At 43.1% G+C, this 15,931-nt stretch overlaps 2 protein-coding genes across 2 annotated transcripts in view; one reads left to right on the forward strand and one right to left on the reverse strand.

Annotated features, from left to right (window-relative positions):
* The window catches only part of txlng (taxilin gamma), a 765,700-nt gene that overhangs the window by 481,918 nt on the left and 267,851 nt on the right, over positions 1–15,931 (forward strand). The window lies entirely within an intron of this gene.
* Positions 787–15,931, reverse strand: part of dok4 (docking protein 4) — a 100,802-nt gene continuing 85,657 nt past the window's right edge. Inside the window, exons 7-10 of the mRNA XM_050052932.1 lie at positions 13,949–14,138; positions 10,796–10,934; positions 10,546–10,663; positions 787–8,814 (exon numbers count right to left, since the gene is read on the reverse strand). Coding sequence (XP_049908889.1) covers positions 8,669–8,814; positions 10,546–10,663; positions 10,796–10,934; positions 13,949–14,138 — 593 coding nt within the window. The 3' untranslated portion in view covers positions 787–8,668. The remainder of the gene's footprint in view (positions 8,815–10,545; positions 10,664–10,795; positions 10,935–13,948; positions 14,139–15,931) is intronic.

A 15,931-nucleotide genomic window follows, 5' to 3' on the forward strand; every position in this document is an offset into this window, starting at 1 on the left:
ATCTGAACCGGTCAGTGGCGGAAAAAAGCACTTTTAATGCACAAACTTATACGGGACGCATTTGCCCCCGTTACCGTTTTAGCTCGTTTCGCGGCTGCCGGCTGCATCCGCCTCCCTCAATACTGAACCAATTTTAGAACAAGTTGTACCTATGAATCATACGCACACATACACATGGGGAAATAGGGCCCAGGTTGAAAAATACCGAAGTTGTCCTTTAATAAGTAGGCCTAAGTAAATGCATAAATAAATTCTGCTTGTTTTTCTTTAACTAATGACATAATAATCTCATAAATCTTGTTTTCCGAATTAATGAGATTATTATCTTGTTAATTCAAAAAACAAGAGCAGATTTTTTTCATAAAAAAACGTTTCTCATAATTGGCAATGTGGAGTAACTTGTAAGGGAAAACTGTCTGGGTTAAATGCAAGGACACCCTCAGAATCTGTGGACGGCACACACAGCGTTACACTCTGCATGTTGAGCTGTGATTCTCAAGTCTGTGTGTGATCCATCGACGTCTCCTGAGGTCTTCAGCTATTAAATCATCAGCTCTGAAATCTCTTCAGCAATATTTACACCTGTGTTGTTCCTGCAGTGACATGTCAAAAGGTCTACTGTAAAAACGCCTATTCATTTTATATGAATGCTCCATCAAATCAGTTGAACCACCATATGAACACAGACCTGATCGTTCAACTTCATGTTCAATATTTTACATGTGACAATAGTTTTTATACAGCGAGGGCAAAGCATGAACACACAGCGAGGCCACATCGTTAAGTAATGGACTTTATTTTTCTACAAAACATGCACTTAGTGTGGACGGTGTAAATGGGTGAAAACAACATTTTGTCATCTGTCACAAAGCTAAGGGGAGGTCACAGCCATCGATGAGAGCTGACACTGTCAGTGTGTGTGATGACACTACAATCACAAACAGTGACTATAACCATCTGGTGCTTTTAAACTACGCTGGAGGAGAAACTGTCGGCGCTGCAGGTTTCCATCCTGTTCCGCAGCCATTACCATCAATCACATCTTCCACTTAGCACGTTGTTGTGTCACTTATATAACCAGAGGGGTGTTTGACAAAGCAACATCACCAGTAAAGCCTGACTGACCTCAGTACATCAGGGTTTAACCAGGAAAGTCTGTCTCATAGAGGAGGTTTGATCAGTCCGCCACTTTGGTCCAGACTGAAATATCTCAACAACTATTGGATGGATTGTTACAGAATTGTGTACAGACATTCATGGATCCCAGATGATGAATCCTAAAGAGTGTTGTGATCCTTTGACTTTTTATCTAATACCACCAGTAGGTTAAATTTTCACCTGCCTACTGAGGGACTGGCACAAAATGTGATGCAGACGTTCATAGTTCCTGACTAACTTCAGTGATGATCTTTAGTGCAGCCAGGTCGCCACAAGAAAATGATGGCATTGTACGATGCTGCAAACCATTTTACATTTGTACGTTTTATATGCATCAGATCATAGCTATATGAGCTGACTTTGTCTTTGGGATGCAGATGGGATGGTGGATGGTGGGACAGCTAAGCATGATGGCTGTAAGATGGCCATCATTCGAGAACACACAACAAAACTGACTTTTTTTAGGGCGTCATCGCTGCATTTCAGCAGCTTTTAGCCACCAAACGTGTGTTTTAGTGACCAGCTGCTGTTTTATCACCAAGGATAGTGCCATGAAAGTGGTGATATTTTACCAAGACATCATCACGTTTTCCATCTTGGTGGTCCCACAGAAACACAGAAAAGATAAATACAACCTCACATTGTGTCAATCATGTTTGCACACTAAGTCCGAAACTTTCATCTGTCGTTTTGGAACAGCTTTGTTTTGTTGCATCCATCAGAGCCTTCAGAGACGTTTGACCAAGAATCAGTGAGGAAAATGAGGCAGTGGGACACAGCCAGGAAAAGACAGAGGAATGGGATGCACAGAATCTTTTCATAATTCAGACAGCTACTTTCAACAAGTCAGGTGGATGATGAGGAAGAGGAGGATGTGGACCACACACAGAATGTAGTCATGCAGCTGCTGTGTCAAATGTAAGACAGGGAGGGATGACGGTCAGATAGGTAACTACAGTGGAGAGAGGCAAAGGAGGAAATGTGTCTTTTCATTTTGTGTCATGTTGCAAAATTTTGCAGCGATGAATCGCATCAGAATCAGTGTGCAACGATTTCTTTTGGATGCAAAATTTCAAAAGTGCGGACTCAGGGTGCAACGGCCTTTATTCTGGTGACTGTGCTGCACTACTGCCACCAGCAGGTTGACATTTGTGGATCAGAGTGAAATGTCTCAACAGCTTTTGGATGGGTTGCACTAAAATTTGGTCATTTATGCTCATACTGTTATAAATTTGGTGACTCTTTGATCGCCAGCGCCATCATCAGGTCAACATTTTAATTTGTCCAATACTTGGTCATTTGCAGATATTTGGTCATAAATCAATCAGCTGTACTTTGAGCTTAGTGCTTATTTGCAAATGTTAGCATGCTAACATGGTAAAGTAATACGGTAAAAATGGAAATCAAAACCTGTCCAACATTAACAGGTTAACATTGTTACTGTGGGCGTCACAGCACTCTGATACTAGAAGCACTGCTGTGCTCTCAGTCTGAGACTCAGGTCTTGTTTCTTTTGCTTCAGGCGATTCAAATGATTAAATTAAAGGTAATAATTTTCGCCTTAGTGAAAATTTTCATCATTTTATCTTGTGTAAATTACAGAAATGAAACAGATGCACAGAAACACTACCATCCAAAACACTGGAGAGACAGACAGCCAATCTGAGGGTGTTAAAAACTGCACTGTCACCATACAGAGGCTGATATGTCACATGTGGAAACCAAATACTGTAACATAATTCAACTCAACTTTTCTTCCTGTTTTCTGTTTGACAGGTGCCGCTTTGTTTCTGTGAACATCACAGTTTGGTTTTACCTGTTTCCTTTACTGATGTGATCTGTGCTTGATGTTATAGGCCTGTGTTTCAGTCTGACCTCAGCAGCTCTGACTCAACCTTTATGAAACAGTTTTATCCTGGTTCAGTTTGTTGAGCTCACTCATGACAGGCTTTTCTGAGCCGCCTTCATGAAACACCTCTCTGCAGGACGCTACAGTTTCTTTACAAACAAACACAAACAGCAGTGTGGATGAACAAAGAGGATGTGACTGTGATTCATCTAAGGCCAAAAAGATTCATGCTGTGAGAGGGGACACAGTGGTAAATATGCTCTTGTTGTTCACCCAGGTGCAGATTTATGTGTGAGGAGCCACACCGACAAAGTGTGGACCTGCTGTCATCTGCTTGTTCAAACATTACAAGGTACAAAAAAGTGGTGTCTGCATTTTAAATGAACACACGTTGCAATAATCCCTCGTGTCACACTCTCTCTCTCTCTATCACACTCACACACACTCCATATGAAATAAATAGCAATATGTACAAAACTCAAGTTACACAGTATGCAAGTACACAAAACACATCTACACACAATACACAACTTACATCATGTAAACAACCAACAAAACTCTTAGCCCTGTCATGTTAAAAACCATGAAGTATGAAATGTAAGGTGTATAAGGATTCCAGCATTAATCGAGCTAAGTCAGATCTAGACACAATCCAGATATGAGGCATTTCACGATGGTGTAAAGGTGGTCGGTGTGTTCCAGGACGTCACATTGCTGTGGTTAAATCTCCGCTGTCATATTAACAATCTTAAACTCTTATGACAGAATCAAAAGGCAGCGATCAGAGGATTTCTCCCATGAAAACATAATCCAACCGCTCTTGTTCTGGCAGCCCGTCCTTCCTGGCATGCTAATCAACTTCCTCCCACCACCACCTCACCTCTAAAGTACCAACAAAATGAATAGCGAAGTTCTTTGTCAGCCGAAGTGTAACAGAAGGCAAAGGCAGGCTGTCGCAAAGTCAAGCTGCCTTGATGAAAGAAAACAGATCTCATTCTCCTTTGACAACCTCCATAACAGAAAGCTTTGGGGCAGGTAAAAGTGAAGTTTAAGGTTATGATGGTAAGACTGAAAATACATGACCCGAATAATCATTCATGCTGGAATGCTGTAAGAAAATGTAAGAAGATATGTTTCAGGCATACAAACAAGGGTCAGATGTGGATGTAGTTCAGTGTCCTCCCAAATTATGATGCACTTTGACAGTATGGGCCGTTTCATAGTCAACGCACGCAACGCGAGCAAGTGACGCAAGCGACGCGAGCAACGCACTTCCTTTCATAGTCAACACATTGAACGTAAGCGATGAGGGCGACACTTGAAATGCAATACATCGCTTGCACAATAGGGGGTAGCAGAGTCACCGGTACATTCCGGCTAGCTAGTACTGCTATTTTATTAGAGTGCAGGGCACTAGAATTATCATAAATGGGGGTGTGCCCGTATGAGTTTGCAAAGTTGTTCCTCCTCGCCCGCCATATTTCATACCTGCTTCTTCTGTGAATAACAAAAAGTGGTTAATTTCAAGTATGTCACTTGCATTATCACCCTGCTGGCAACGCATGGTATTACAAGTGTCGCTGCGTTGCGTATCAAAAAACATGGACAACACATTTTGAGATGCAAGCACGCATCATGGCGGCCAATGCGTCTCGATGCGTCCCAATGCACTCGCATCTGTGTGCCTTTGCATGGAATGAAACGGCCCTAACAGAGTCGATCAAAGATGCATCATGGAAAGAGTTTGAACATCTAAGGGCTCATTTATGCTCAACTAAAGAGATGGAGGGGGCCTGCTGTCCGTACTCTGTGCTCATTTCATCTGTATTTATGTAAGTTTTCTGAAAGCTTACAGATGCGGACGAAACAGATCAGTGCCACTGGAGATCTTGGAGGCAGTGTAGCGTAGTTCAAACAACATACAACCACAGGTGACGACAAAGAAATTTAAATAATGGCAGAAAAGAACTAATCGATAATACAGTGAAAAGAATTCTCCATCCACGATGACCACCACCGTTTAAAGGTATGAAATTACAACCTCCTCCAGCGTCATCTCATTTGTTGTGTGAAATTTTTGACTCTGCCCTCTAGTGCCATCTATGGGCTGTATCTATGCTATCATAAAAGACACATGGAAGTGTGTCTGCAACATTTGAAATGGACGTGTCTATTTTTGTACCTAAAGTGAGTGTAAATGAGCCTTAATATGCTAATGATGCTACGCCCCCTTGTGGATGAGGACATTATTGAAGGACAATTCTGGTTTCTTACTAACTTGGGTCTTAATTTTGTACTTTAGGAAATGTTTAAATTTTTAAGTTGAATCTTGTATTTACTAAAATAGAGATGTCAGAACATGGCAAGTTTGGTGACAGAGCAAAAATACAAATCAAACAAACTTAAATTTAGATGATCAGACAGATTGTTAACAAACCAAAAGTTTAGCCAAAACCAGAAAGAGAGGCAACATAAATGAATGTTGTTATTAGCTCCTGATTCAACAGGAAAACTGTGTGTGCACAACTAAAGAAGAGTTCTGCCTGGGCCATTACTCAGATTTCACCTGCATCTGTCACACCTGACCTGGCTGACACCTACTCACATTTGAGACCTACATTTACTTTGTTTTTATTTTATTCCATTCATTGCTGACTGTCGACATCTGCTGTCTCTAATGCTGGGTTCAGACTTCACAATATCGACATCATTATATCCCAACCCAACAGACGCAGGGTGTCGGCTCGAGTCAGGAATGAAAATGGGCGTCGGGCCCGACAATCCATCATTTTATCCTGTCTGGTGTGTCATAGTGGATGACACTATGTCCCGACAGAGAGAGTAGCATGTTGCAATTTATTTTGCACAGCTGTAAACATGGGAGAAAGAGGGATGATGTTATTGGTGGCGTGAGGTGGAACTGTGAAACAGAGAGATAGTCACAGTCATTTTTTTTCTTTCATTTTAGAGGCTCGTTTTACCAAGGTGCAGTCTGTCACGTCAAGAATTTCTGACTCTAACAGTCTAAACTGACACGACCACTGTAACACACAAAAAAACATGTGATCTGAACCCGGCAATATGTGCAATACGTGCATCTTCATTTTCTCTTTGTAATAATTTGGGCTAACCTGGAGGTTTGTTTACGGCCTGTCTAATCAACAACAACAAAAAGGTTTGAAAAAGGCCATGTACATGAAGCTGAGGAAACCATTACAGAACCAGCTGTGACACTACCCGTCTGCTGATTACACTGTTAGAACATCTGGATTTCTATTCCATAGTTAGTTTTTCCCCTGTTGTCACATCATAGGGTATGAGAGTGGTCCAAGTGCCCCTAGAGCCTCGTTTCCACCAAACAGTTCAGTTCACATTAGAGCAGTTATTTTTGCGTTTCTATTGTCGAAACTTGTGGATGGTACCCATAAAAGCGCTCCATTACACTGTTTTTTGTCACCCCTCTATTGAGGTAGCTAGCACACTGATCTGATACTAAAAGGTGGAGCTAGAAACACTGTAATCTGTTGATTTGTCCAGAGACAATCCTCACTCTTGCTCGACAAGGACTCAAAGGACAAACCCACTATTTTTACACAACTCACTGATGGCGACCTAAATAATGCGGCCATTATTGCAACAAAGACTAAACACTAAATCCTTTTCTATTTAATAATGAAAATGTCGATATGCCACCCTATTCCGTGGACGATTAATGAGGTGCAGACACACCTCTGCATTGTCAGTAAAGAGGAGAACCACGCCTCCATTTAAGAGTGCTGTCAGATCTAGGGTTTAGCTACATGTCTGTACGGGTTATGTATCGGTTCTAGGGGTACTATACCAAAAGTGTTTGGTGGAAACATGGCTTGGGTTAGCTCAATAGCTCTGGTTGGTCCAAGTGCCCTCTTTAGGTTGGTCTTAATTTTCCCATGATGTGCTCAAGTGCTGCTCTGGTGTGACTCTTGGGTAATATTTAACCATGATGTGCCTGTAGCTCAGTGGGATGATTCCATCATTCATTTTTGACCTGATGTCACCTATCATGTCGGAAAAGTGAGGCACCTGAAGAGCCCCTGTCGGCAGCCCAAGTTCCCCCATGTTCCCCTTCAGTGTGCCCTGATGCTCCTCTAGTTCAGCTTCCACTCAGGTGTGACGTTAGTGCAGAAATGAGCCCCGGCCTTGTGGGAGGAAGAGATGCCCCTGACCATTACAGAATCTATGAACGCCAAAGTGTTTCCCATTTCAGTGTTAAGGGTTTTGTCACTCTTGTAAGAAATAAATTAAGGAAAAAAGAGCATCTGGCATTCAAGGGGTCATATGTAAAGACACTGAATATCAGTTAATGGCAGAATCAGTCCAAATGTATCATCATATATCTGTTGACCTCTACACTGTAATTCCCTCTTTGACATCTAACCCTTAAATAACCTAAGAAAAAAACAGGGCTGTGCAAATATAGCTCAATAAAAGCATGTGGCTACTAGGAGGTGGAATAGGATACATCCCTAAGAAAGTCCGCAGCTCTAAGGGTGAATATCCAGTTCAGTACAGGAGCCAATCCATAAAAATGAATCCAATCACAGTTTCATTCCACGGTTCAGAACCTCAGCACAGCAAACAGATCCAGTAACTGCAAAGTCAGTTATCAGCGAAATCAAAGGCATTGATCCAGACGCGGATGTACAGTGAAATGATCAAGTGTTCTTCAGACAAGTGTGTCAGCTGGCACTGGCACGCTGGGAACTTTCCACCAGGGAATCCAAGATGTCAGTATATTTCCGATGATAGCACAGTCCATGTGGTGCTATTAAGGCACCATGCAGTCCCCGTCCACGCAGTATTCAGTGAAACACCCTGGGCTTTATTGACGTCAATCCCATGGCAGCCATTTGGAAATTGTGTCACTCAGAGGGTGAGAAACTCATCAGATCCAGTATTTCTAGTCCTACTGTAGTTTGAACTAAATCACAGATTACTTACTAAAAAATATATCAAATCTATCCGGGCAGCTTGGTGACAAGATAGGTTTGTGATCAGCATTGGCTAACAAAAGCAAAGTGTTGTTTCATTTCACAATGTTGTAAAATATGCTATCAGCTGTATCTCACACTGACAGTGATTTACTATTTAAATCAGAATTTCAATAAAAACCTGTAGGTTAAATTCAGTTAAAAAATAATCCCTATAAATTATTCTTATTGGCTTTTCACCCTGCCTCTGAGAGTGGACATTCAGAACAGATGGAAACACTTAGACCTGGTTAGACATATAATTCAACTTAGGTTGTTTAAAGCGGACTGAGAGCCTCTGATAGATTCCAGTCTGCCAGAGTTTCTCACCCTGAGTGTGGAAAAACGTCAAATATCCCCCATCTACTGTGGAATTGTAGGAGCTGCAGTCATGTAAGGAAGCTCAATCTCCTCGCAGTCTTCTGCTGAATTTAGTTTCACTTCCTGCTTTCTGCATTCAGCATGGTCTGTGGGCCAGTGTTAGTCCCGCCTTTCTCCTGTGAGGTGTAACGTTGGGCTGTAAAACTAATCTAAGCAGGGACAGTGTGTGTCTCTTTCAGTGTGTGTGAGCTCTGTGGGCCTGCATGCATGTGGATATGCGTGTGTCTCTGTCTGCGTCTTTTCAAATGTCCACATAGTCTGAGTGTTTGTGTCACTGTCCGGGGTAGGTGGGGTAGTGTGTCGGGGAGTGTTTGTGTATGTGCGGCTGGGACTGTGCGTGTGTGTTTGCCAGGGGCAGCGTGGCGGGGCGGTCGGGAGGCAGGCGGGTGGACAGCAGGTCATCGTCTGAAGCATCACCTACAGACACACAAACACACAGCCGTTACTGAAGCACAAGCCAGATACAATGTGTTCATCAGTGAGCTTTAGAGGTGCTGGCAGGTGTGCTGTTTCACTGTGGACAGAGTGATGCTTGCTGTTTCCCCCTGCCTACAGTGTTTTTGCTGAGCTGGGCTAACCATGTCCTGACTCCAGCTCTGTGCTTAACACTCAGACACAAGATTGATATTGCTCACTCTCAGAAAGGAAGCCAATAAGTGTAAATGGTTCAACTATTATTTTAACACTGGATATAAGATTGAAGTCACCATCATTTTTAAAAGATGGCTACATGTTTTTAATCACCTGAAACAAAAGGACCTTTTTATTCAGTAAGAAGCTGTGAATCAAATTATTGGAAAGAATAACTCATTAATCTAACCCAGTACACAATCTGTTTTAACCCAACTGGCACCGGACGCCATTCTGATGTCAAACAGACTTTGGACTCAAAGGCCCCGATCACACAGAAAGAGTTTTAGCAACTGGAGGCTTTTTGCTCGTGGTTTTTGTGTTGTGACGTACCCTGCATTTCTGCGGTCTAGGTGCCTGGTGTTTTTTCCAGAGCGTTCTGAACTCCTCAAGTTGAAAAAACTTAAACTCAGAGTGGAAAAACGCCCCACATCATCTCTTTATTGTCCTTTTTTCCATTGTCCAATCAGATGATTTGAGAAGCGGGCCTTCTGTGGTGGTTATTACAATAGTTTCCAGTTGGTAAACAACAGGGGAGAAACTGGTGGTAGCGGTTGCTGGATACCCAGAGCTATATGGCCCGACGATAGACAGCAGGTTATCAAACTGCCCCTGAGTCATCCTAAAATATGCCTGGAAACGTCCATCATGGAGGAGAAGCTCCTGGACCAAGTGGTGGTACTCCCCATGATCCAGACTCTTTTTTAGGGACTATCTGCTGACAGCCTCTCACCCTCAACCAGAGCTACAGGCAGTACCCTCTGCCTCAACATGTCAGGAACTCGATACTTATTACTGTGGAAAAAAAACAACAACTCCATAAATGCTTTCTGTGGGATCAAGGCCAAAGACTGGACAGTTGTTAAATTTTGGCTGGAATGAAATCGGGTTGATATTATTTTAAAGGTCTAAAGATGTAAGAATTTCACATTGTGTGTATGTTCACATTAAGATGTTTTGTAGGTTTTGTTCTCCGCACCTTAAGGCTGAATGTCGGTCGTCTATGTCAAGATGACGTTGGCATGAGACATTTGGAAGAAATTGGATTCTGGTCACTTAACAACACAACTTGCAACCAACAAAATATCAATGTCATCTGTTGTCAGTATTCTACATCAAATAGGCGACAGATGTTGTCCTGGCATTGAAATTCTGGTCACCAGATGTCACAACCTAAATTCAACTAAATATCAAGGCCTAACAGTGTTGGTGGCCAGCTGGGTGTTGCACTAGTTGTATTTTAGTTTCTATCTAAATCTTGACCAGATTACATTAAGTGTATTTAAATGAAAGAGGCAAAACTCAACATACATGAAGGGTTAATTCTGATTTTGGTATGTGTCACCTCTACTACAGCCGCCAGCAGAAACCAGGAAATTAGGTACAGGCCCAATTAAAATAGACTGGAGGGGAAACTGGATGTTGTGGTTTTTCACTACACATATAGTAAACAATATCATGCCTACATAAGATTAAAAAAAACTGACAAAATTGTATAGATGCCAGTGTGGGACCTACCACTGCAAGGATCCATGCCGGTCTGGTTTCCAGTGATGTGGTGCCAGTAGGCAGATCGGGGCAGGATGGCGGTGGGGGTGCAGGGGTAGGATCCAGGCTCTGAACCCATAGACATCAACTGGGGGTCATAAAGACACAACATCAGGACTTTAAAAAAGGGGACAGCAGATGAGTCATTACAATTCCATTATTCAATTAAAGCTGGGGTAGGCAGTTTCATTTTAATGGGGGGTGTTAGCGCAGCTCTCACCCTGCTGTTCTTCTCCATCTCCAGCAGGACCTTCTTGTGCTGCTCTGCAATCGCCAGTGTAGAGGAGTGAACCCTCTGGTAGATCTGCTCTCCCTCTCTGGTCTGGAAGGTGTAGAGGCCTTCGCCGCTGTCACACATCCTGCACACATAACACGACCTCAGTATGAAGCTAGTGTACAAAACAACACAGGCTGGCCAGTACAGTATAATGGAGGAGTTTACAGTCTGGACAACCTTAATGAGCTCCTTCCACACCTAATAGGTCCAGAACAAAGAAAATCTGAATACTGTAGCAGTAGCAGTTTTTTGAGACACTATTGTGTTCCTTGTGTTTGTCTTTTTGTGACTGATGTTCTTTAACTGTTCTTATGAGGGTGCAGGAGACGATAAATTATCCATCTTATGTTACTGGGAGTTTCCAGAGGCAGAAAGTCGCACTAGATGCCCCTGATTTGCATAAAGTAGCCTAGATTCACCTTCATGAAAATGAGGAGCTGACAACCCGTCTCTTGAAATCCAATACCACAAAACACTGCACAGCTGCCTACATAGACAATGAATGGGAAGCTTGGAAACAATGGATCCTGTAAGACATGTGCCATGATGAATTTGCCTGTTGGGTTCAGTTTGTTTCAGCCAGTGTGAATGCTGTCAATCAAACTCTGGTGTGGAACAAGTGGAGGGTTGATACATCACAAAGTATAAAGGAGTTAAACAGAGGTTTATTGAGCTTGTCTCCTGCTCTGTACTTTAACAATTAACACAAAAGTAAAACTTAGAGGGCACTCAGGAATTATACTTTCTGATGTAACAGTGCCCTTTTTCTACTTGTTTGTTATTATTGTTAAAATGAACTTGAGCTTTGACTAATAATAATCAGATCAATAATCAGATGATGTGTTTCTGTTGGCTTCATCACACCGTGACCTCCAGCATGCACTAGAGCGTTTTGCAGCTGAACGTGAAGCAGTTGGAATGAAAGTCAGCACCTCCAAGTCTGAGGCCATGGTCCTCTGTCGGAAACCGGTGGTTTGCCCTCTCCAGGTTGGGGGAGAGTTACTGCCTCAAGCAAGGGAGTTCAAGTATCTTGGGGTCTTGTTCATGAGTGAGGGTAGAATGGAGTGTGTGATGGATCGGCGGGTTGGTGCGGCTTCTGCAGTGATGCGGGCGCTGCGCCGGTCCGTCGTGGTGAAGAGGGAGCTGAGCCAGAAAGCAAAGCTCTCAATTTACTGGTCCATCTACGTCCCAACCCTCACCTATGGTCATGAGCTCTGGGTAGTGACCGAAAGAATGAGATCACGGATACAAGCGGTGGAAATGAGTTTCCTCAGAAGGGTGGCTGGGCTCAGCCTTAGAGATAGGGTGAGGAGCTCAGACATCCGGAGGGAGCTCGGAGTAGAGCCGCTGCTCCTTTGCGTCGAAAGGGGTCAGTTGAGGTGGCTCGGGCATCTGATCAGGATCCTCCTGGGCGCCTCCCGCTGGAGGTGTTCCAGGCAAGTCCCACTGGTAGGAGGCCCAGAACACGCTGGAGGGATTACATATCTCATCTGGTGTGGGAACGCCTCGGGGTCCCCGGAGGAGCTGTAAAGTGTTGCCGGGGCGAGGGATGTCTGGGGTGCTTTGCTTGGCCTGCTGCCCCCGGATAAGAGGATGAAAATGGATGGATGGATAATCAGGTGAGACTAGTGAGGTTAAATAAACTCATCCAGGGTGTCAACATGTATCAAACACTTAAACTTAATGCTTTTTAAGACCTTTTCAAAAACATTTTTAACCATATTTAAGACTGATTTTCGACAGATAATCATTTTTATCTTATTCAAGCATTGCAGGTAATAATGGAAAATATGGTCCTGTGCAGAGGAAGGTTTTATGTAGATGTATGGTTGTTAGAGTGAGTTGGGTTAATCTACATTTTACCAGCAGGTAGGTGCAAGTATAAAGTAAAAATTCAATTTTAGGTTCATTTCAGAAATGTGGAACTCCACGCAGAAAAGCTTGACTCGTTTTTACAAAAAGAAATTAAAAAATGGATAAATTAAATAAGATTTTTGTGGCAATTGAGACCTCATAAAGTCAAATTTAAGACTATTAAATGACTTTAAAGATCTGATATTTACAACATTGAATTTAAGACTTTTTAAGAACCTGCAGACGCCCTGTCATCAGTTTCAGTAAAGTGCTGCGACCTGCTGTCTGCCACCACTTCCCCACGAGTCAAAGTCGCAGTGACTATGCAGGATGACAACACCAAAACTGTCCAATGAATGAGGTACCTGTCAGTCCGTATGATTTCATGCTGATAACTCTTAATTTGTTTGCAAAAACTCAGTAAACAGGGACCTCAGATTCATATTCCACTTGATCCAACTCTTCATCACACAGTCTACACCATGTAAATGACCAAAAGAACAAGTGCCCTTCTGCACAGCATCAGATGACCTCGCAGTTTGGTGGCTGTGACTGTCACTGAGTCCTGAGGCGCTCTGATCATCAATTCAAGAGCCATTAACAGCAAACTAACTCATTTAAAATGGTCTGTTTCTATTAAGTTGTACTTAATGCACATTACTGTGTCCATATTGCGAGGCCAGTAATAAATGTTAGCTTAATGAAATTAAATGTCAGTAAAGGAGCTAATAATGAATACATTACAAATGAGACAGTGTTTGAGAGTGATGCAGTACAGCAGAGCTGCAGACAGAGGGCTCTCTTGCTACTTTGGATTGTTTCAGAGTCACACTCACACACATACACACACACACCATTATCTGCATGCTGACCCAATCATAGCTCGTCAGGTTTTATCAAAGAGGAGGAGATAAGGAGGTCCGACCCAGCATTGATTCATCGTCTAATCTATTCAATCAATCTCTTCAGAGAGGGAGAGACAGAGGGAGAGAGGGGTATCCTTGGACTGACCGTAAGCTGACTGACAACTACACACACACACACTTTGGTTGTGAGTTACAATAAAGCGTTTCATCTTAAATACACACTGCTATAACAAAGGATGTGTCGTCCCTTACATGATGCTAATCTTACATGTGTGTGGCATCCCATGATGTATGTGACCTGTGTGTATCAGCCATCAAACATCTCCCTCCCTCCCTCCCTCCCTCTCTCCCCCAGCCATCCCATTTCCTGTCTCACCGTCCGGCCTCGAAGGTGAAGCGAGTAGCATCACGTCCGTAGCGCCGCAGGGAGCAGAGCGGCCAGGTGACCAGCTTGGTGCGTGGGTTGTGAATGTCCCACAGGTAAATGTTCTCGTGGGTGATCTGCATCATGCACTCGCCGTAGATGTCCAGGTTGGGACAGGGAAGGAGGAACACATTGAAGCGCTCTGAAGGAGATAAAGGAAGAGCAGCAACAATGTCAGGGACGTACTGTCAGTGGAGTCTGAACTGCTTTAGGTATTTCACCAACATGTTTCCAGTTTCTTAGTTTAATAGCTATAAGAGCAGAGCTGTTATTAAGGCAATGCATTATTTGTACATGACATTTCAGCAATAAGGCAATCCACGGTGCTTTAAATCAGACATAAAGGCAATAAGAGAAGAAACATGAGGCAATATAAAAAGACAAACATGATTTAAAATAGAAAAAAACCCCACAGAAATAAATAATAAAATAAAGAACAAGAAAAATTAAACAGGAAAAGTAAAACAGAAAATATAAATTAGCCTAAATAGAATGAGACAATGAAACCAGGAAAAAAAAGTGGTGCACAGTTAAAGTGCAGTGTATGTGATATGAATAAATAGTCCTAAATTGAATTGAATAAAAAGCAGTTGCAAACTGATCTAGGTGGCTGAGAGTTGAGATAACCTGAAGTAACCTCAGGTGTTCTGGGGACTTTGTTTGAATATTTGGTGCATACAAACTGAACACTGCTTCTGCATGTTCAGTTTTGACCCTGGGGACAGGAAGTAGACTTGTCCCTGACCATCTGAGAGGTCTGGATCGCTCATGATGGAGCAACAATTCAGAAAAGTACTTTGGCCCTGAACCATTCAGTGCTGCTTTTAAAGCTGCTCAAATCAATATTTTTACTTTGACAATTGGTCACATGAATGTGTGTATTGTGAAAAGTAGGTGACAACAACATCAAATTTAGCCCTCATGAGGCTTTGACAGAGTTTCTGCAACTCAGTGGAGGCTCACAGGACGCAATACTGAGCGCTCACCAAATTACTGTTAGTTTAGGAAGAACAGCAAACACAAAACAAAACAGGATCTCAAGGTGCAGCCAGGGGAGGAGGGTGTCCGGTTTGGTGACCTCAGTATTGTGTCTCTGCTTTTGCAGACGATGTGGTTCTGTTGGCTTCATCGCACCGTGACCTCCAGTATGCACTGGGGTGGTTTGCAGCCGAGTGTGAATTGGTTGGGATGAGAGTCAGCACCTCCAAATCTGAGGCCATGGGCCAGACCCCCTCCAGGTTGGGAGTGAGTTGCTGCCCTAATAGAATGAGTTTGAGTATCGGGGTCTTGTTCAGGAGTGAAAGTAGAATGGAGCGTGAGATGGATCAGCAGTTTGGCACAGCGTCTGCAGTGATGTGGGCACTGTGCCGGACCTTTGTGGTGAAGAGGGAGCTGAGCCAGAAGGCAAAGCTTTTGGTGTACTGGTCCATCTACGTCCCAACCCTCACCTATGGTCATGAGCTCTGGGTAGTGTCTGGGTCAGTTGAGGTGGTTCGGGTATCTGATCAGGATCCTCCTGGGCACCTCCTGTTAGACGTGTTCTGGGCATGTCCCACTGGTAGGAGGCCCTGGGGCAGACCCAGAACACACTGGAGGGATTACATCTGTCTGGCCTGGGCACACCTTGGGGTCCTCCAGGAGGAGCTGGAAAGTGTTGCTGGGGAGAGGGACGTCTGGAATGCTTTACTCTGCCTGCTGTCCCTGTGACCCAGCTTCGGATAAGCGGTTGAAAATGGATGGATGGATACAGCAAAGACCTATTTAGCTTTGACTATGGATGGAAAACCAAACAAAAGTGTGTCTTCTTGTTTAGAGAAATATATATAAAATTTAGAGTAATATTATGTAAATTTAAAAACCATAGCTTTCATAAATTGTTTCAAGTAATTCAAACTGTTGTTTAAAAATCTGCATAAAGAAAAAAAAACCCACATC

This window comes from Epinephelus moara, chromosome 1, assembly GCF_006386435.1.
Source record: "Epinephelus moara isolate mb chromosome 1, YSFRI_EMoa_1.0, whole genome shotgun sequence".
Classification (NCBI taxonomy): domain Eukaryota; kingdom Metazoa; phylum Chordata; class Actinopteri; order Perciformes; family Serranidae; genus Epinephelus; species Epinephelus moara.